The sequence below is a fragment of the Vigna unguiculata genome, chromosome 4, assembly GCF_004118075.2.
Source record: "Vigna unguiculata cultivar IT97K-499-35 chromosome 4, ASM411807v1, whole genome shotgun sequence".
In the NCBI taxonomy this organism is placed as follows: domain Eukaryota; kingdom Viridiplantae; phylum Streptophyta; class Magnoliopsida; order Fabales; family Fabaceae; genus Vigna; species Vigna unguiculata.
Genome location: NC_040282.1, coordinates 24,369,143 through 24,393,007, shown reverse-complemented (window position 1 = coordinate 24,393,007; position 23,865 = coordinate 24,369,143). Strand labels below are relative to the sequence as shown.

General features: G+C 29.8%; 1 protein-coding gene across 2 annotated transcripts; it reads right to left on the bottom strand.

Annotated features, from left to right (window-relative positions):
* Positions 1–8,780: 8,780 nt before the first annotated feature.
* LOC114181668 ((-)-germacrene D synthase-like) lies at positions 8,781–14,136 on the bottom strand. Of its 2 annotated transcripts, none has more exons than XM_028068178.1 (7): positions 13,914–14,136; positions 13,380–13,662; positions 12,293–12,668; positions 11,966–12,187; positions 11,713–11,851; positions 10,465–10,710; positions 8,781–9,204 (listed from the first exon to the last, which is right to left on the bottom strand). In XM_028068178.1, the coding sequence occupies exons 1-7, from the start codon at positions 14,046–14,048 to the stop codon at positions 8,908–8,910; spliced, it is 1,698 nt and encodes a 565-aa protein (XP_027923979.1). In that variant the 5' UTR covers positions 14,049–14,136; the 3' UTR covers positions 8,781–8,907. The 2 variants fall into 2 exon arrangements, with proteins under 2 accessions (XP_027923979.1, XP_027923980.1); XM_028068179.1 differs by having other exon boundaries at positions 13,590–13,662.
* Positions 14,137–23,865: the final 9,729 nt, after the last annotated feature.

Genomic DNA, 23,865 nt, shown 5'->3' with positions numbered 1-23,865 from the left:
TAAAAAAATATTTTTAAATATTATCAACTAGGTTTCATTAATGTTTGTAAATTTAATAAATGTGTTGGTTCTCATGAAATTTTATTTGGTATTATAATCTAAAATGTAAACAATTATAATTTATTTTAAACTTTTATTATGATTATTATTTGTTCTTTGTATCATTTTGATCAAATGATGTGTTATAACTTTTATTAGTGTATAGAAAAGAGATTTATTATAATTTAAAAGATTGAAGTAAACAAACATTTAAAATATCAATTAAATATCAATTATGTTCTTTGTATCATTTTGATCAAATGATGTATTATAACTTTTATTAGTGTATAAAAAAGAGATTTATTAGAATTTAAAAGATTGAAGTAAACAAACATTTAAAATATATTTTAATTTGAATATTTGTTTTTCTTTTATAATTTTTAAAAAATATTTTTAAATTTTCAATTATGTTTCATTAATATTTGCAAATTTAATAATTGTTTTAGTTCTCATGAAATTTTATTTTGTATTATAATATAAAATGTAAACAATTATAATTTATTTTAAAGTATTTGATATCGAAGAAACAACCATCATTCTAATATTGAATATTTGATAATGTTATGTTTCCTTTATCATAATTTTTTTATTATTTTACAAAAATTAATTAAAATTAATATTGAAGTAGTAAGAAAATGGGTATGAGTACGAGATTATACCCGTTACCCGGTGGAGATGGGGATGGGTCAAAAGTTTAATACCCGTTGGGTTTGGGTATGAGAATGGGGATGAATTTTTTTTACGGGGATGGGTATGGGATAGCGAAACCTGTGTCCGCCCCGCCCCGTTGCCATCCCTAATGGTATGAAAGGATAAGCAATTTTCTCTTATCAAAAGGTTATGCTAGAGGTGTAGTGGATAAAACACTCTTCATTAGAAAACATGAAAATGATGTTATACTTGTTCAAGTGTATGTTGATGATATTATCTTTGATTCAAATAATAACACATTGTGTGAAAAGTTTGTTGCAGCTATGTAGTGAGAGTTTGAGATGTCCATGATGGGTGAGCTTACCTACTTTCTAGGGCTGCAACTCAAGAAACTCAAGCATGGAACATTTTTAAACCAACCAAAATACTGTTTTGACTTTGAAAAAGTTCAAAATGGAGGATTGCAAGCAAGTTGCCACTCCAATTGCAACAAATTGCCTTATGGATGCAGATGAGGCTGGCCAACCAGTGGATTCAACCAAATATATAGGGTTGATTGGGTCTTTGCTCTATCTTACAGCAAGTAGGCTAGATATTCAGTTTGGAGTATGCTTATGTGCTAGATTTCAAGCAAATGCAAAGGAATCACACTTTAAGGCTGCAAAAAGGATTCTAAAGTACCTTAAAGAAACAACCAATGTTGGTTTATGGTATCCATGTGATTCTAACATAAATCTTAGTGTCTTTTCATATTTGGACTATGTAGGGTGCAAATTGGATTGGAAAAGCACAAGTGGTACTTGCCATTTGCTTGGTTCAAGTCTAATCTCATGGAATAGCAAAAAGCAAGCATGTGTGGCACTCTCCACTACTGAAGCTGAGTATATTGTTGTTGGACATGTTTGTGCATAAATCATACGGTTGAAGCATCAACTTTTGGACTATGGTGTAAGGCTAAGCAAGGTACCTTTGTATTGTGATAATACTAGTTCCATCAACTTAACCAAGAATCCAATACAACATTCTAAAACCAAGCATATAGAGATTAGGCATCATTTCATTCGTGATCATGTTCAAAAGGAAGATTGTGAAATCAAATTTGTTAAAACAGAAAATCAATTGGCGGATTTGTTTACAAAACCATTGGCTAGAGATAGGTTTAATAAGCTAAGAACTGAACTAGGCATATTAGACATCAAGAATGTGGTCTGATGTGTTTGTAGCATGTTAATCTTACATACTCATGCATTAGTTTCATAAAAAATAGCTGTTGTATGCAAAAGTTGAAAACTGTCATATTCAACCTACTGATTTTTCATTTCAACGTGTTGATTTCACTTAAATCTGCCTTTGTTTGCAAAAACATGATCTGTCAACCTGTTGATTCTGTATTTCAACATGTTTATTTCACTTAAATTACCACTGAATGATGAAATATTGATCTGGTATGATTTTCAATCTGCTGTTTTCACAATTCAGTATGTTGATTTCATTAAAACTGAATCTGGAAAAATGAAGTTCAATTTTACGATTTTCAATCGATTGATTTTCAAAATCAGTCAACTAATTTCACTTAACCAAATTTTGTTTTTAATCTCTACTGCTATGATGTTGTTTCAATCGACTGATTCTATTTTTCAACATGTTGATTTTAATTAAACTGTGCACTTACTCATAAATTGAATTGTTAAGCTGACCCTATCAAAGAAAGCATCTTTTTGTCAGGTACTATCTGCTGTTAACTGCCCATTTCATCAACCATGTGTTACTTTTACTGATTTGTTTGACCAAAAAGCATGTTTAGTGTACAATTCCAATGTGCATGCAGCTCACATGATCTGAAATGATTGATTCACTCATAAAACACATTGAAAACACCATGAATGCATGAGATACTGTTTTGGATTGCATTAATCTGGTTTGGTTAGCCTAAAACAAATTAATTAGAAAAATTTTGTTCAATTATAAATACTGCACTTGTATGCTGCATTTGCATCATACTTCTTTTAGAAACAGCCATACCCACACTCATCATACCTCGTCGTCAACAAAGAGCTATCCAATATGATGATGAGCACTCTACTCCTCCTACCCCAAGGTCTCCAAATCACGAAAGTCATGGGAGAATTGAAGCATGGTTTGAGGATCATGAGGACAACATTCAAGTGTTCCTCATTGAGATGAATAGGAAGCAGATCAACATTCCTAAGGTGTTGAGATTCTCATGGTTGAGGGCGGAAGGCTTTGAGAGCCTATTTCAACAACTCAAGCATCAAAAGTTGAAGTCCTTCCTTGAACTTTCAGGGAAAATCTATCCAGACTTGGTGAAGGTGTTTTTCACCAACTTGGAGTTCAAAAATGATGTGTTGTTGTCTAGCATCAAGGGTGTTCGAATGGAGATCAACAAGAGAGCTTGGAAAGATGTGGTTGGACTCAAATGAAGGGGTGTGCAAGTGAGGAAAGGTGAAACTGGGGTTGTTCCATAATTCAACAAGATGCAATACTATGGTCAATGCTTAAGGAATCATGCTGCTGAAATCAAGCACTTCCATGTTGGTGGTCTCAAGGTGGATCAAAGGTTGCTTGGTATGATTGTCACAAAAATCCTTGTTCCACGTGGTAGCAACCATTCAACATTGAATGAGGGGGATTTGATACTCATGTACTGCATTCAACACAACATCCAAATAGATTGGATCTATGTGTTTCGTGATCACATGCTCAAGGCTAAGAGACTCACGGATTTTAGGCTGCCATATGTGGTTTTGGTGTCAAAATTCATTGAATACTTTGGAATTGATGTAGAGGATGAGCTAGAAGAGTCAACTGGACTGTTGTACCATACCTCCAAGCAAAATCTGCACAAAATGGGCTTTTTTAAGGTGGGAAATGGATAGACAACTGCTGGTGTTGTAGTTAGTGGTGCACATGATCATGAAGCTGGCCCAAGTGGTGCAAATCAAGAGGAAGAAACAACTGTTGGACTCATGCACTTAATTCCCTACAACCCTCCAAAGGATAGAGGTTCTATGTACTCACACTTTGAGAGGATGGTGTTGAACCAGTTGCATTAGCTCAATGTGTCCCAACATACACATCACAACTATTGCAATAAGAGGTTCAATGCATTGGATGGACAAATTCATGATATCCATGATATGCTGAACTCATTTTAGACCAAAAATGATCCTTAGCATGACTGAGTGTCTTGGTTGTTTAGGATCATGCATTGCATCCATGTGTTTGTGCTTTTTCAGTTTCAGCTATGTCAGTTTTAGTTGGTTGTTTTTCGTTTCAGTCGACTGATTATATCAGCTTTATGATTTTTCTTCTCTGTTTCAGTTTTAATTGTTGTATTATGTTCAATTGTTAATGAAATGATATGCAATGCTTGTTCTCTTTATGCATTTGTTCTGTTTGATGAATCCAAAGGGGGAGAAAAATTGGAAACTGGATAAATGATCACATTGAACTAAGTAGAAGCATTAAAATTGGAATCAATAATCAAATATGAATTTGAACCCATACTATTGATAGGGGGAGCATATGTATATGTGTGTGCTTGCTAGCTTGTGTGTATTGCTACTGTAAATGTTTTTCAGGTTCATAAGTTTCAAGCTAAGGTGTCACTTCATCAATTTAATGGTATCCAACAAATGAAAGCATTTTTGCAATGGAAGATAAAAGAAGATAGAGGTTGGCTTCATCAAATCAGGGGGAGATTGTTGACATGAGAAACCAATGTGGTATGCTTCTTGAAGATTTGATGAAGATTTAATGAAGCTCTTTTGAACTATCTTGAAGCCATTACCATTGAAATGAATCCTACATTGATGAAGGAAAGGAAATTTGATGATATCCATGTTGATCAAGGCTGGAACGTGTGCTCACTACATAGTTACATCATTTAGAAAGTGTATTTTAAGTTTGTAATTTATGTTGTAGACCTTGTAACATTAATTAGATGTATTTAGTGTTAGGTGTGTCTTTTAATCTGTTGAATGGTCTTTCGATAGGTTAAATGGTATCTTTTAATCTGTTGAATGTTTTTTTAACAGATTAAAAGGTTGGCTGCAGTAGTCTTAAACTACAACAAATTCAATCAGTTGATTTATTTTTTAATCGACTGATTTCACTTACATCAAGTGAAATCAACCAATTGATTTGGAAATCAACCTGTTGAATTTCGTAACAGTTTGACTATAAAAGCTGAGATTTTTGAAAGAGAGGTTTGTTGATCATTTTAGTGCGCGAATTTGTTTTGGAAACTTGTGAAAAATCTCTCTTTCATGATCATACAGTTTGCAGCAGTTGAAGATTGATCTTGGATCTATTCTTGGAGCTTTTGGCTTGGTTTGAAGCTTGGAGAAAGTGGTTTGTGGTAGGCTGGGTTGTGCTACCACTGATGTTTGATCTTTCTCAAGCTTTGTGTTTGCCTGGTGGTTTTCCAGGTCTGCAAGAGGTTTCTTGTTGTACTGGTGTGATTTTGTGTGATTCAAGAGTCTTTTGTGTGGTTTTTGAATATTTTGGAAGTGTAAGGGTGGATACATTGTAAATATTTTGAAATAGTGTAAAGTCAAGCTTAGGTTGTCTTGACAATCTGGATGTAGCTCAAGTTTGACTGAACCAATATAAAAATCTCGTGGTGTCCTCTCTTTTCTAACCTTTCTCTCTTGCATATTCATTTTAAAGTTTCAAGAACTTGTGTTTTAATCATCTTTTTCATGTTCTTGCATGTTTTCATGACATTTGTAGTATTGAGCATGTTTGTATAATAATTTAGAACTAGTCTTGATCATTCTTGTGCATTGTTCCTGGTTTAAAACTCGAATTTGCATTTCTACATTTTTCCCAGTATCTTAGTCGACTATTTTCCTCTTTTAATCGGTTGATTATACCAGAACAAAATTTGTTTAGTAAAATCAATCGATTAACTCTGTTTTTGACCGATTGAAAGTGTACAGTTCAATATTGTTTGCATCCTTAAAGGTGGTTTTTAGCTTTCAAAGATTGCCTAAATTTTTAACTAGCCAATTCAACCCCCCTTCTTGGCATTTTAACCATTTCAAAACTAACATTATATACTACGATACTATAATAACGAAGCTAATTTAAGAGTATCTCTCTCTAGAATAGTATACAAAACCAGCATGAAAATAACAAGGGTTATGCCCTGTATTTATAGATTTTAAGGTGTTGCTTTAGCTTCCAAATCTTGAACTTTAGCCATGAAGGTTTCCTTCCGAAGTGGGTTTCTTCTCAAGCTTGGGTATCTATCTATTGTAGGTCAACAATGGAGGTTTCCCTGCCTTAGAGGTTTCTTATTCGTGCTCAACTTCAAATTTGGAACTTCAGTTTCTTTGTAGTGAAGTTTACTTAAAATGTGGCTTAAGCGCCAAATTCCACTGCTCAGTCGTTGGCTTAAAAACTTTCTCAATTCATCTTTGGCTTAAGTTGCAACTTTTGGGGCCTTGAACTAACTTTATAATTTACTTCATTTTACTTGCAAAACAACACAAAATGCATTAATTTTCACATTTTATATTTTCTCATTACCTCATTCTATAATTATGTAAAATTAGAGCAATTAATGATTTTTTTAATGATTTAGTGCAAGGTAAGTGTATAAATGATATGCAATTTAACTAATAATAGACACTTATCACCATACTAATTTTCTGTGTAGTTCTCAGCGTCTTAGCTATTGCATGGGAACAATGTCGTTGCAAGTCCCGTGTTGGAATCCAACACCTAAGAGGAAGCCATGAAGTGATCCAAAGCAAATCCTAAGCAATTGTTTAGTTTTGATTAGGCCTTTATGTTACTCACCACTGTTTCTTTGTTCTTTTCTTGAATTATTAGTGTTGGATGTCATTTTTACACATGTTGATTGAAATCGTTTTAATAACATAAACTTTGGCATCCATATTTATGATAACATTAAATATCATGAGTTGATTGTTATTAGCATAATTAAATTTGTTGTATTTATAGTAGTTTAAAAAAATGTTTACAAGTTTATCAAAATATTGTATATAAGTAAGTACAATTATGTAATAAAAGTGGTCACTATTTTATTTTTGTTACTCATTCAATGACCAAAATATAATAGTCGCTAAATGTTTCTAATTTTGTCACTGATTTAGTTATTAAAAATTATTTTAATTAAAATAAAGAAAGATACCCATTAGCGACCAAAAAGTAATAGTCATTGTATTGTCATATCTGCGACCAAATTAGTGATCATTTTTTTTAAAATTTAATAATTTTTTTCACGTTAACCATCGAAAAAAAAGTTGTAAATTTTTTTATTTTTATGACCGAATTAGCCACCGAAATTTCAGTGGCTAAATTGGTCTCCATTGAAAAAGGTGACCAATCCTTTTAGCGACAAATTAGCGATTGAAATTTTGGTAGCTATGATGATATGCCTCGACCCAAGGGACCTACAACAAGAGTCATGGCTAGGAGAATACAAGAGGAATGGGCCTTAAATGCGCAAGCAAGGCCGAAGATGAACTTCACATGGGCCAAGGAAGATGTGAAGACCTAACCTAGGACTCTTTGCTTGTAAATACTAGATTAGGATTTTATTTTGGGATTTGTATTTTGGGCCCAGTAGAATAGGGTTTTCTTTGAGCCATGTATTGGGCCTTAGAGGAAATTGGGCTTTAGAAATAATTTTGGACCAAAAAGGGGAATTGGGCCAAATGAGCCAAGAGTAGTGTGTCTACTCTAGAAAATCCTAGAAGCTTCTCAAACTTGCTCTCCAAGGATGAGAGTTAGCTTCCTATGGCAAGACAAGTGTGACTTGCTTAGATGGCAAATCACACCTCCCACATGCTGCTTTTTGGCTCCAAAATTCAACTTTCTATACTTCTTTTTCCCTCCACTTTTTGGATACTCCTTGGTCTCATTTTAGCCTATATGTAGAAGGCTTAGGAGATGTATTTTTCAGCTTGAAATTGAGTAATGAATTGCTGCCCAAATTTGTGCATAAATCTCTTTTGAGCTCACCTTAGAGTAAACTCTTCTATAGTTTACTCTAGTCTTCTTCCTTAGGAGTTGGCCTCACCTCTCTTAAGAATCCTTTCACCTACACCAAACCAAACACCTTAAGCTTCTTTCCTTCATGCTTCCGCATCCAACACCATCCATGGAGCCTTCATTCTTCGTGCAAGCTTCATTGGAGACAAGAAAAAGCCATCAAGCTATTTAGCGACCAATTTATAATTTGGTTGCTAAGTATTTTGCAACTATATATTTTCGGTCACTAAGAGTTTAGCGACTGAAGTGGGTGGTTGCTAAAATGTTTTTTTTAGTGAAATGTTATATGTTGTTCTGTTCTCGTGTGTTATGAATGGAAATATCTAAGCATTTGGTTTTTGGCATGCGTGCAACTTCCACATGACATTGGTTGGCATTGGGAATTGAGAAAAATGTAAAAATAGTTTGGGTAATTCTACTTTTAAATTTTGTTTCTTGAATTGATTTTAGTTTATTAATGTAGTATCTGAGTTGGTTACATAGTTTGTTCTACATCTTTTTTGGTTGGCTTTGTGAATGTTGAAAATGTTGCTATAATTTCATTATCTAGTTATAGAATATGCTAACTTGGCCCTTAATAATATTTTTATAAACTATAAGTTAATATGGTTACTAATATTAACTACCAAAATTTTAGTCGAAAAAAATTAGTTTCATTAGTAACCAAATTTAAATGCAAATTTATGTGAATTCATTTACAACAGTGATAGATTGCATATCTTTTCGGTTGGTTTTGCGAAAGTTGAAAAGGTTGTCATAATTGCATTATCTAATTATAGCATATGCTAAGTTGGCCTTTAATAATATTTTTGTAGACTTTAACTTAATCTTTGAAGTATTTCTAAGCTTCTAACCTGTTTTTTCACGTGTTCATGAATCCTAAAAATCATTTTTCAATTTAGGTATAAAAGTTACACAAGGAAGTATTATATATGTTGGAGATTAGTTTGGTTAATTATTTTTTTTATGTACCAATCAAAATCAAGTTGTTTTATGCTTATATAGAGTGATGATAGAATCTATTTTACTCACCAAAGCAAAACTTTTAGATCAATTATTTTTAATTGATAATTTTTAAAAAGATAATTATAAGCTGAGTATAATTTGTCAGATAATATTACAGAAATTCAAGAAATATATCAATAATACATGAAAGAATAAGCCTTTAGCTTATTGTGTGGACACCTTATTAACTAGTAAAGCTTTGATATAATCCTTCGTTACTCCGCCTGAATTTGTATAATTATCTTGTTCTTTGTAAAGCACGTCCATCACTCGTGCAAGGTTGAGAACACGTATTAGAAACATCATTGGTACTTGAGTAGGATTAAGGCATTCTTTATTAATATCCTTCCAAGCACTCTCCACCAACTTATGTAGTTCTTTAAGTGCATTTTGCCTTGAGCTATTATATTGTTTCATATAGCAATCGACGCTTGAGACAACGTGTCCTCTTTCATGCTCAAACTGCATAAATATTGGATAACAAATTTAACATGAATGCAACTAATGAAATATAAAGAAATTGGGAATTAAATTGAGTTTTTATTTTTAACAAATTGTTGAAAACCTTATCTTACAAGTCAGTTTTATATGGATGAGTTACGCTTAAAGTTCTTGAACCTTCCTAACATGGTATTAGAGTCATTGTTAAAATATATTCTAACAAGGTATGTTGAGCATATAGTTACACCTGCCATCCGGCCACTACCGGACCACTCATTAATGTCAAGTCTCACGCTTAAAAGATGTTTATATTTCAACAAGAGGAGATGTGTTGAAAGTTCCACATTGATTAGAGATAAAGTCAATTTAGAGTATACAAGTGAATGCAAAACTCAGGTTTTATAGAAATGAATTTGGCTCAAAATCCACTTCTTAACACCAATAAACTTTTCTTCACTTTTCAATTCCTAATAATTTCTTTTTCCCAATATTATTATCTAAAACACTATGTTTCATTATTTAAAATGCTATATAAAAAATTTTTTAAGACCAAAAATAAAATAAATTATTGGAGCCAAAAAATAATTTCTTCTAAGGAAACAAAATCTAATAATTAATCTGAGACCAAAAAGCATATTTAAGAAAAAATATTATTTAATCATGTTCTCCTACTTATATAAATCAGTGAACCTATATGTTTACTTAATGGTTTTCCGTCCAGGTTTTAAAACAATGTGTTGAGTTACATAACCTAGTAACATTGAGTATATGAGTAAGAACAATTTATTTTTTAAAGATCAAATATGTACAGTCATTGAAATTTGACGCGAATTTGAAATTCGTGCATATTCAAAATTTTGACACATTTGTATTCTTAAATTTTAAAAGTGAATTAATATAGTTTTTTAATCCAATTAAGTTTCATTGTTTTTATGTATGAAACACATTTTTCAGTTGAGATTGAAATCAGAGTATATTGAATTATGTAAGCAACACAAATGCTATCGTGAAACATGTTTGACATGTAAAAAAAGTTTAACATAATTGAGTTAAAATGACTACATTCATTCATTATCAAAGTTTGAGAACTAAAATGCAAAATTTTGGACAAAAACAAATTCTAATTTTGTGTCAATGTTCAAGGACTAAAAACATAATCAACTCAGCATTTAAACGTACTTTTTGCGAGATTCCCATAAAAATATTTAGCCTTATGCACTCATTTTTTAGTGAATCCATATAACGCACCGAATAGAAATGGCAATGGGTGTTTAAATGTACCTCAGTTCCAACAATGTCATCCATGAGCCTAGAAATAACTGAAGCAGCTTCAATAATTTTTGGATGACTTGTTACCCATATGAGGACCTCTTCTGTTGTGTCTTCCATGCCCAAGAAAGATACAGTTGTCAACAAAGAATAAGTGCTTGTAATAGTTGCAACTTCCATATACTCTTCTACTGTTGGTGTGTGGTTGGAATGAAACCATCTTGACTCACTAAGGTATGCTTGGGCTAATCTTTTCATCTATAATTAGCAATACAAATTTATGAAAAGAAGTTTGTGTGGTACTTTTTGTTGCTTATAATAATCTTTTGCTACATTATTAGCTAGGGATCAAAATATTGGTTACCCAATTTATACAACATTACAAGAAAAATCGAAATTTTCCCATGGTCAAAATTCATGAAAAACACTCAAAATACGTGGGTAATAATCACTGTACGATTTTCACAAAATTTTCCCATGGTCAAATTTCATCAATCACTGTAACATGATATGCTGCAAGCCCAAGAATCTTTATACAGAGAGATAATGCACCATTTTGATCAATAACGTTGGTAATAGAAGAGAAACATATTCTTATAAACCTTTTAATTCTACATAATGAAAGACTCGTTTTTTAAGTCTTCCATCCGTTCAAAACTATCACTAGAAGAAAATTTTTTATTAACGGTCAATTTTAGTGACTAAAACTATTTAGTTATTAGTTATTAGGATGATTAATTTGGATACCAATTTACAAAATAAAAAAGATTTAGTTATAAAAATAGTCTTTATTTATTGTGAATAAAAAATTATAATTTGTCACTAAATTGATTATAAATTAAATAGAGATTAATTTAGAAACCAACTCTTTTCGGTAGCAAAAAGCTTAGTAACTAATGATTAGTGACCAATTTCCTTTGGCAACTAAAATCTTGGTAGCTAAATTATAGAAACAAATTTAGAGACCAATTATAATTTTTCATTCATAGTGACTAATTTAGGAACCAATGATTATTTATTTTATAAATTGGTATCGAAATTAGTCATTATAATAAATAACAACTTTTAACTACTAAATATGATTGTTAATAAGATATTTTCTTATAATGTATTAGATAGATAATAAAAAAGTACTTAAGATCTTTCAAATGCAAAATTATTATGTCCAAATATCTAACTAATATACAACACAAATTTTTTAATTTCTATTTAATTTTTTAAAAGGAACAGTTTAACAAAATAAAAAACACTTATCCATACTTCACTTTTAGAATACTTGACGAAGTATTCTTTTCCTTGCTTTTTCAACTCCTGCTCTGTTTCTTCAAAAATATCCAAAAGTGCCTTATAACATAATTTCATATATTCTGGGAGATCAACCAATGAGGAGATATCCCACCTGTACTCATTAGAAAGTTTACTTTAATTTTTTTTTAAAAAGAATAAGATTAAAAATATACTAAATTGAAGAATATGATAGAGAAGATACTATAGTATAAAAGCAATTTTTGACCTTTCTATTGCATTGGTGAAAATCTCTAGCTCATCAATGGTGCCATAGGCATCATACACATCATCAATTATAGATAACATGGCAGTTAATTTGGTCAATATCCTTCGAGCAAGGTAGTATTGTGGCTCATAATAGACTCCAATAATCCAAAAGCAAATTTCCACAATCCTATCTCGTACAAATGGAAAATTTGCTGAGACATTCAAATCTTTAACCCACCACCTGAACAAAATAAAATCCCAATTAATTTCTCAAAGTCTTGCACTTGGATTTATTTATTAAATTTTCATTTAATAATAAAATGTAAATTTTGAAGAAAAATATTACTTGGTCACATTCCTGACTTCTTTTTGATGGAGCTTCTGCAACGTATTAAAATCTAGTTTTGCAAAGGTTAACAAACGTTGATTATGTGAGGGATCTTGTTGGTAGAAAGATATATAATATCTTGCCTCCAACCTAGGCATTCCCTTGCGAAGTGCTTGTCCTATGCTACGGTGCACTAACCCAGAGAGAAAGGGGCTTAATTTGGTGGTTAAGGACTTAGTTAACTCAGTGAGAGTGAAACTATATGTCTCTTCAAGTATATCTTCCCCATGGAATCTTAATTGGGATGCATCATACAAGCTCAACATTCCTTGTACATCATTCAAAATGCTTTCCTTAAAGTTTCCTGCTTTGTCCTTCAATTGGCAAAATACATCTGTTTCGCAAGTAAATAACGTGTTAAATTTCAAGATATATGTGTATGTTTCAAATCAACTTAATTGTGATGAAGTAATTTTTGTTAAACTTTTGCACTACAAATTTCTAATTTTAAATTTAATAAAAACTTACAAATTGGTTTGGATAAACTTAACTAGCTAAATGTAGGAATGATAATGGATCGGGTTAGATACGGATAATGCCTACCTACTACCCGATCCGTAAAAAATGAATTCACTCACTACCCATCTATTTACACGCTAGGTACCTGTTTAAAAAATATCTGCAAGTTCTTTTAAAACTATAGGTATCTATGGGTACCTGCTTACCCACAAATATAATATATATATATATATATATATATAATAATTTTTTTAAATAAAATCTAAATAAAATTATTAAACATAATATAAATTAAATTTAAATTTTAAATTTAAATTTAAATTTTTGTGAGTAATGAATATCTGGGAGTGTGAGTAGTATGGTACTCGCATCCGATCCATTTATAAACAAGTATTTTAATACTCGTTACCCATTATCCACGTGTACTATGCGGATTTTATCCAAAGATACATGTAAGCACTAATATTTTTGTCATTCCTAACTATATGACTCTTCTGGACAGAAATGAGTTCATCGTATGGTACAAATAAGGAATAGATGATCAAATGAGAAATATTAATTTGGTGTAATAGTGGCAAAGTCATACCCGATGAAATAGGATATCCTTGTTGTCTAAGCAACCGGAAGAGTAAAGCGAGATGATGAAGATCATCATTGTAACTTATTATATTGTTGTCCTTTGTTGAAATCTCATAAATTTGATGCAATGCTTCATCAATTTCATGTTCAAAATGATAAGAAACACCCAAACGTTGGACTGAGTTGATGATGTTTAATTTAAAGAGGATATTGTTACCAACAGGAGAGACAATCATCTCCCTCACATATTCTTTTAGTACTGGAACTTGCTTCATGTCGCTATCATCTTCCTGCATGTGGTTATGAAAACTCCAGCGTAAGAAAATTTGTTGATTTTGGCAAAAAGTAAATAACTGTTCTTATGAATATATTTCTTTTATGAAATTTGATGTGAATATGTTAACATGAAGTACTATAACTAATATTTAATACACTACTAAAATTATTCCAAACAAATAAACATAATTAAGTAAAACTGACATTGAGTAAATGAAACTAAACTTAAAAAGTAAGATTAGACATGAATGGGTTATGCACGTACATGAAAACTGGAATCATAGGAAAGGAAATAATCTCCCCAAATGGAAGGATGAAAAGTTGCGGTGTGTCGAGGGACGTTTGAGTTGGGTTTGGCATCATAAGGGAAAACAGGAATTGATGATGATACTGTAGACATGCTTGGTTTTCGAGTATTCTAAGGAAGATAGGATGAGTTTTGCTTTGAATATTCAAGAACCCAAACTCCATTAATTTATAGGAAAAGCAGAGAAGATGGCACAGTCACCAACCAAGCTTTTATGTAGGCCCAGAGAGAATTTGAAAAATATCTTTGAGGGTGTGGTTTTATTTACATTTTATATTTTGAATTCAGGACTGTAAATACTTTTTATTGATTCTTTTAATTAATCTTATTTGATATGTACTCTGAAACATACTACTTTAAAAGGTTGTTGTGGTCTCAAATAGGAGTTTTGTTTCGTAACAATCATGACAACCGGGTACGTACGGAGCTACCACCACACCCTTGTACGCATAGCATTGCCATTTCATATATACTTAAACAAACCATTCAATTCAAATGAATATTTTAAAAGAATATTTTAATTTTACAAGAATTTGGGAATTAAAATATTATAATATGGGGAATATTTTAATAAAATATTAGTTTTATAATATATTATTTTTTATCTCATAATGTTTTAATTTTAAAAGAATTTGGGAATTAAATATTATAATATTGGGAATATGTTAATAAAATCAAACTCTTCTGTCACCTATAGTAATAGAAGTTTCAAAATGCTCTGTTTTAAGATGTGATGTTGGAAAGTTTCAGAAACCAATTTGATAATTTAGTTAGGGATGGCAACGGGGCGGGGCGGGGCGGGGACGGGTTTCGCTATCCCATACCCATTCTTATAAAAAAAATTCATCCTCATCCCCATACCTAAACCCAACGGGTATCAAACTTTTGTCCTATCCCCATCCCCACCGGATAACGGGTATAATTTAATACCCATACCCATACCTGTTGTCTTACTACTTCAATGTTAATTTTAATTAATTTGTTATAAAATAATAAAAAATTATGATAAAAGAAACATAATATTATCACATATTTATGACGATGGTTGTTTCTTCAATATCAATTACTTTGAAATAAATCATAATTTTAACATTTTAGATTAGAATATCAAATAAAATTTCATTAGAACAAAAATATTTATTAAATTTGCAAACATAGTTCATAAAATTTAAAAATATTTTTTAAAAATATAAAAGAAAAACAAATATTCAAATTAAAATATATTTTAAATGTTTGTTTACTTCAATTTCTTAAATTCTAATCAATATTTTTTTTATACACTAATAAAAGTAAGGTTAAATTATTCCTTTGGCTTCATTTTGGTAGCAAAATATCAATTTGGTTCCTCAATTTTTTTTATCTTAATTTGGTCCTTATTTTGGAAAATTTGATGTAATCAAGTCCTTTCCGTTAGTGGTGTAGTAACGGTGTTAAATGGGATGTCATGTGTCAGTTTCTAGATTTTTTGAATATTTTATTATTTTTTAAATTTTTTTATTATTTTTTAAATTTTTTTAAAAACAATTAAAAATTTGCCACGTATCAAGCTGACATCGTGCAACGTGGCCGTGACATAATCAATATTTTTTTTATACACTAATAAAAGTAAGGTTAAATTATTCCTTTGGCTTCATTTTGGTAGCAAAATATCAATTTGGTTCCTCAATTTTTTTTATCTTAATTTGGTCCTTATTTTGGAAAATTTGATGTAATCAAGTCCTTTCCGTTAGTGGTGTAGTAACGGTGTTAAATGGGATGTCATGTGTTAGTTTCTAGATTTTTTGAATATTTTATTATTTTTTAAATTTTTTTATTATTTTTTAAATTTTTTTAAAAACAATTAAAAATTTGTCACGTATCAAGCTGACATCGTGCCACGTGGCCGTGACAGTGCCACGTGTCACAATTATGCCAGATGTCATTTTCTCATTCTCAATTTGGTCCCTATATTTTAATTTTTGTCTCAATTTAGTCTCAATTTTTGTAAAAATTGTGCAATTTCGCCGCCCTCCAAATTGAAACAAAAATTAACTTTTATATAAATGTTATACAAATATTTTTATTAAATTTAATTTTTTTTATTCAAATTGATATTTTTATTACATATTTTCAACAAAACTAAGTTTATTTAAATTTGTTTCACATTCAATTTTACTTAAAATTATTTTTAAATTTTAAATTTATTTGTTTTTTGTTACATAAACTAGTTAATTTTTCTTAAATTTATATAATTATTCTTTTTACACCAACTAAAACATTTGTATAGAAATTATTGAATTTTACACATTTTAAAATATGCAATTATTTAAAATATAAATCAAATAAAAAACAATATTAAAGTATGATGTAATAAAATATCAATATAATTTATGATTTTTTTTGTTATTAGCATTATTTTCTATTAACAACTTTAAAATAATTTTAAATAATGTTTAATGTAAAATATAAATTAAAATAAACTTAATCTTGTTAAAAATATTAACTTGAAATATCAATTTTGATAGAAATATTTGTGCACATTTATATATAAATTTAATTTGGTTTAAATTTAGAGAGGGACAAAATTACACCATTTTTACAAAAATTGGGAATAAACTGGGACCAAATTGAGAATAGGGAAATGACACCTGACATAATTGTGACATGTGACACTATCACTTCCATGTGGCACGATATCAGCTTGACACGTGGCAAATTTTTATTTTTTTAAAAAAATTCAAAAAAATAAAAAAAAAATTCAAAAAAAATAATAAAAAATTCAGAAACTGACACATGACACCCCATTTAACACCGTTACTACACCACTAACGGAAAGAACTTGATTGCATCAAATTTTCCAAAATAGGGACCAAATTGAGATAAAAAAAATTGAGGGACCAAATTGATATTTTACTATGAAAATAGGGACCAAAGAAATAATTTAACCTAAAAGTTATAATACATCACTTGATCAAAATGCTGCAAAAGATCTTTTGAACTCCAATATATGTTGGATGGTGATAAAAAAATATTTATGTGAATTACATTAAATTTTTATATTGTAGTAAATATTTATACAATTATAGTGAAAATATTACAGTATGATTGATAATGAGTTAGAACATAAAAAATAATTAGATAAATATATCAAAAGAGTATTCAACATGATTAAAATAAACAACAATAAAAGTATTAAAAAATAACAAATTTGTATCTTAGAAATAATTTGAGAGTCTATTGAAAGAAATCGCACAAAGAAAAATAAATGTATAATTAAGGATATGATAAGATGAAAAATACCTTAGAGATCTACTTTTTTTTTCAAATATCAACATATATACTCAATGGTCAATAAATAACAAAAATTGTTTTAGAGAAGCAAAAAAATTGTTTAAATGAAACAAAAATTATTAATAATAAGTAAAGATTTTTTTTTTTTATATTACCTTGTAAATGAAAGGTTTATGCTATTAAACACTTAAATTGAGAGTATTAAACATTCTCATGTTAAAGGAAAATATACAATAAATATAAATATTAAAAAATAATATAAATATTCAAATGTGATACATAAAAATTTTTAATTACATACATCATTTTAACATAATTACATAAAGATTTATGATAAGATGAAAAATATATTGGATACGAATGAGTTTCATACAAACCAAATAATTAGAAGAAATAAAAAATATAAAGTGTGTGTATATATATATATATATATATATATATATATATATAGTTACTTAATTAATTATGAAGATTTTAATAATTTAAACGGGAATGGAAATATGGCGGGGACGGGTATTATAGCGGGGATATGTACATCCCCATACCCAATGGCGGAACTAGGTGATGACCAGGGGAGCCACGGCTCCCCCATTTTTTTTTTTGAATTTTTTTTATATATATTTATATATATTTTTAAAATTATAATATATATTATTTATATTAAGATTATATTCTGAAAAATTATAATAAAAGATAAAATAATAAATTTTAATAGAGACATTAATTTATAAAAGAGATTAGAGTTTTTTTTTTTCTGACTGTAAGATATTTTTACTATGTAAATTATCATGAAAGTGTGTGAAAAGAGATAAATACAAAGAGATAGATCGGGAAATAGAGATTGACAACACATAGATTGAGATTGATGTATACATTCTTGCATTATCTCTCATAAATCAAATGTTAGTATCTTATTATGATTTATGTATGTTAGTTTATGATTCTTTTTAGGATGTTTCTTCCAAATTAAGTTTATCCCAAATTAATATAAACCCTAATTATGATTTTAGGGATTCTTTTATGAAATTGGTATGAATCCTACTTATAATTTTTCCTAAATTATTATAACCCTTAATTATGAAATTTAGGGATTTTGTGTTTTTCGTTACCTATGGTAAGTTTTTTTTTTTTTTAAGTTTTGAATTTATACCGTGTTATTTATTTAATTAAAGTAGTATGAGTTTTGTTATGTTTTGCATTGTGATAATTGTGATTTGTGAATATAAATTTTATTTTTTTCTAAAAAGGTGAGATGTGATAAATTTATATTAGAAAGATTATGATAAAAAGTAAAAAAAATTGATTCTTTTTTTCTTCAAAGAGGAAGGTTTGTGATAAAGATTAAAAAGAAATGCATTTACGTTAACTAAACTTGAGAAATTTAATAAGAACCAAGAATTTAAGACAATATAAAACAAATCTCTAAAGTTCTCAGAATTACATATAATGAATTTAAAAATTCATTAGTACGTGATATGCTACTTACAATATAATGAAAGAGAGGAAATGAAGAGAAAAAAATGAATAGTTTTTCTTCTAAAGAAAAGTTATATATAACAAATCTAATTTGGCCCCCCTATATTTTTAGTCCAAGTTTCGCCACTGCCCATATCCATCTCCATACCCAATTGAAAAAGTCGGAATTCCCCATACCTATACCCATACCCAGTCAATGCGGGGATTCCCCGTCAAACCGGGGACGGGTTCGGGCAATATCCACGGGAACGGGTTTATTTGTCATCTCTAAATATAGTCCTCCAAACTAGTAACATGAGAGAGTGACTTTAATATAAATCCTAAACCTTCAAACATATCAATGAAATGTTATTTGTAAACTATCACACCGGTCACACCACACAAACATTTTAGTAGAAAAAGCCAAAAGTCCAATGCAGTATGTGTGCCCTGAAACACTAAGGTGGCAAACCATTGAACATGTGGAATCACGTTATCCATAATACTTATCATCTCATCAACAATATTTCCCTACACGACAAACATATTGTTTTATCTACTTGGAACATTGAATCACACCTCTACACGCCTAACACATTTATTATGAAGAAGAGAATAGTGATATTACCGAAGGGAACGTGAGTGAGGCGAGAAAATAGAGGAACAACGAGACGCGATTGTGGTGTGATTGCAGCGACGGCGAGACGCAAGTGTGGTGCGATACTGTTTCAGTGACGGTGACACTAGCGAGACCACCAACGGTGAGGCTAACGATGGCGAGACCAACGCAAAGGAAGGGAGAGCGACTGCATTGTAAAGGAGAAGAAGAATGTTGAAGCGCTCGCTTCACTTTTTTATCGATTATAGGTCTAATTGAGATATTAATCACTCGACTTGTTATATCAATTTTGAGGCTAATCGTTCTAAAATGTTTTTCACTTATTTACGTATTTATCACCGTCTCACTTATTATTATGTCAAGTGAATTATAATCTCTATAAAAAGTCGTCACAAAAAATAATTTTAGCACTAGTGATAAAAGATTGATGTGAATATCATAGACGTAGAATAATCAAGATATTTCATGTTGAATTTTTGTGTGACAAAGAAAAACAATACTTACGTTGGATTGAAATACAAAGAAAAAAAAAACGTAAAATATATTGTTATTTGTACATTGGACAAATGCTACTTGATGTATATGGTCTTTATTTAAGTTTGTATAGAAAGTTAATATTTTCGTCGGATCAGTAAAATAGATGTAAAATAATCATTATTTATGCAACTTATATTAATAATTGATGTAAATAGTCACTAGTACAAAAATAGATTTCTATGACAACTTATTATGTATGTTATAATCCATTTCACATTATAAGTAATGCGGTGACAAATATGCAAATATAAGATTGTTTATGTCGTTTATCACTAAAACTAGCATAGAAAGTGAACATAGTGACCATTTTGTAATATAGTATAATATTTTTATGTCGATTATGCATAGAATCGACATAAAATGTGGGAGCAGTGACAATTTCATAATAAAATAGAATATTTTTTATATAGGTTATACTTAGAACCAACATAGAAAGTGGATGCAAATATTATTTTACACTAAAAAAAAGATACGGTGTCGGTTTTTCACTATAACCAGCCTAAAATCTTTAATTTTATTTTCCTCCCTTCTCCCTCTCGTGCTGCATTTTACTATTATGCTCACGTTTCCTCCTTCGCACTACTCTCTTCCTTGCCCTGACGGTTGTGATAGTGGCAAAGTCATACCCGATGAAATAGCATGATACTGTAGACATGCTTGGTTTTCGAGTATTCTAAGGAAGATAGGATGAGTTTTGCTTTGAATATTCAAGAACCTAAACTCCATTAATTTATAGGAAAAGCAGAGAAGATGGCACAGTCACCAACCAAGCTTTTATGTAGGCCCAGAGAGAATTTGAAACATATCTTTGAGGGTGAAAAAAATGACTGGTTTTATCTACATTTCATATTTTGAATTCGGATTGTAAATATTTTTTATTGATTTTTTTAATTAATCTTATTATGTACTTTGAAACATACTAGTTTAAAATATATGTTGATATTTTTCTTTTTTTACATGTATTAATGAGATTTTCTTCGCCAATTTTAAAGTTCAAATTACATCGATCACATAAAAGATTGATGTGAATGTGGAAGACGTAAAAAATCAAGATATTTTATGTTGAACTTTTGTCTGAAAAAGAAAAACAATAATTACATTAGATTGAAATACAAAAAAACGTAAAAGATATTGTTATTTGTACGTTGGACAAACGCTACTATATTTATTTAAGTTTGTATAGATAGTCAATATTTTCCAAATTTGGTAAATTATAAGTAAAATAATCATTATTTATGTAAGTTATATATTCTCGATGTAAATAGTCACCGGTGAAAAATAACTATTTACAAAATTTACTATGTCCGTTATAATCTATTTAACATAATAAATAATGTGGTGACATATTTATAAATATAATAAAAAGTTTTATGCCATTTATCATTAAAATTGGTATAGAAAATTAACACAGTGACAATTTTATAATAAAGTAAAAAAAATTCTATGTCAATTATACACAAGATTAAAAAAATCTGCAAATAAATGTAGTACTTTTGGTAATGAATTAGGATTAAAAAACGAAAAAACCATTTATCATCTAATTTTATATACCAATAATTTAACCACCATATGGGCTATGATACCGTTGAAGTCATTTTAGTTGTAACAAGGAGAAGCAGAGTTATGCTACATACTAACGAGGATTTATATAAAATTGAATCCAATTAAAAGATCTTTTGTTTAAAATATTATTTGTGGACACTTGAAACTTATTGGACACGACTGAGATAAGGGGAAAATTTATGTACTTTTAGTTGTATTTTTTAATCTTTATCAATATCCTTAAATTCTTACATAAACTTAGAAAGTGAAAAAGAAAATAAAGTCTATTCACCATTAAAACAAAGTTTAATAAAAACGTAAAGAAAACACATTTAGCTTTAAGTAGTGAAAAAAAAAAAAAAACATGTTATAGATTCGTAGCCTCTTATATTCATGTTGATTGAAGCTATTATATCACATATATTTTACTCTTATAGTCATGTCCTTGACATTAGGGACGTGATAGATATCCCACATCAAGTAAACATAAAACTAAACAAAATAAATAATGGATTTTGTGACGACTCATTAATATAATATCTGAACCTTTAAAAGTTTATCCTAACTATTTTCTATTGTTTTGAGGAAGGATGAAAAAGGCTGAGGATGGAAAAAAGCTAGTACAAAGATAATGTTGTACTATGACGGGTACAAGGGTATAGACATCATTGTACGAAGACTCAATTATTAGATAATATCGTAGGATGAACAACTTTAGAACCATTAGAATTGATTGTGTCATCCTCTCCACATGCGTGTGCTAGTATACTACGTCTTTTTTCTACCATTTAACCCAATGATACGAATCATCATAAGCCATTAATACTGCAAAGCTCAAACCTAATAAAGACAATGAGTGGTAATGATTATTTGTGCGTACTGTAGAACAATGATTTTAGCACTACTGGAAAATGAGTTTATAATGACAGGTAAAACGAGTTTACTATGACAAGTATTTTGGTGTCATAGTTTCAGGAGTCATAGAAAATGCGCGCTTTTTATGACACTGCAGAAACCTGTCATAGTAAGTCAGACTTACTATGATAGACAATGCAAACTACGTCATAGTATGTCATATACTTTTGGTATAAATACATATTTAGTACCCAAACTTTTTCGCAAAGTTCAATTTGGTACCCGAACTTTAGGAATGTTCAATTTGGTACCCCAATTTTCTAAAGAGATTCAATTTGGTCCTCTCCGTTAAGTTGGAGTTAACACCGTGTCCGTACAGGACACGTGTCAAGCTATGAAATTTTAATTTTTTTTTCAAAAAGAAAATTTTTTTTTTTCAAAAAATTTAAAAACTGTCACGTGTCAATTTATCATCGTGCCACGTGGCAGCTTACAATCATGACAAATGGCAGTGTAATAGTTGTTTTCAATTTAGTACCCCAATTTAAATTTTTGGTTCAATTTAGTACCCAATTTTTTAAAATCATCCAATTTCGTCATCTTCCATTTGAGACCAAATTAGTAAATAAGCTTAATTACAACCTATATATACATGTTACAATAACTTTTTCTAATATATACATCAAATCATTTCACCTAAATACTTAAATTATTTTATATTTTACATTTTAACCTTTGTAATTTTTTATACATGAAATTTTTTACACTTGTCATGATTAAAATAATTTGAATATTTAGGTGTAGTGATTTGATGTATAAATTCAAAACAATTATTTTAACATGTTTATATAAGTTATAATTAAGCTTATTTACTAATTTGGTCTCAAATAGGAAAGGACGAAATTGGATCATCTTAAAAAATATGGGTACTAAATTGAACCAAAAATTTAAATTAGGGTACTAAATTGAAAATAACTATTACACTGTCACATGTCATGATTGTAAGCTGTCACGTGGCACGATGATAAACTGACACGTGGCAGTTTTTAAATTTTTGGAAAAAAAAATTATTTTTTTGAAAAAAAATAAACAAAAAATAAAAATTTAATGGCTTGACACGTGTCCTGTACGGACACGGTGTTAACTCCAACTTAACGGAGAGGACCAAATTGAATCTCTTTAGAAAATTGGGGTACCAAATTGAACATTCCTAAAGTTCGGGTACCAAATTGAACTTTCCGAAAAAGTTTGGGTACCAAATGTGTATTTATACCTATATTTTTTTAATGATTTTTTTATTTTACCATTTTCCTTTCCATTCAATTTACCTGCAAATAACATTCATATCACCAAACCAAGAACTTGTTGTATACTCTGATTTCAGCGGCCTCTTGATAAACATCAGCATGCTTCCCCCTTAGGCGTTGTAAAGCAGACTCACACTCTTTCCACCGACCAACCTTAGCCTGTCGAAGATGACATGTGTTGAATCTAATCATTTAACAAACAGAAGAAAAAACTTGGTTGCTTGTGTGATATGTGTCCAACATGCACTAATGAATGAGAAAATTTTCAAAAGGTAAAAACAACTCACCAGCCACCTGGGAGAATCAGGGATGAAGGGAAGAGTCA

Coding starts and splice junctions, on each gene's coding strand:
- LOC114181668 (XM_028068178.1), bottom strand. CDS start 14,048: ATGTCTACAGTATCATCATCAATTCCTGTTTTCCCTTATGATGCCAAA. Junction 10,711..11,712: donor TCAAGTATTCTAAAAGTGAA/GTATGGATAAGT, acceptor TGCTAATTATAG/ATGAAAAGATTAGCCCAAGC. Junction 9,205..10,464: donor ATGACATTGTTGGAACTGAG/GTACATTTAAAC, acceptor ATATTTATGCAG/TTTGAGCATGAAAGAGGACA.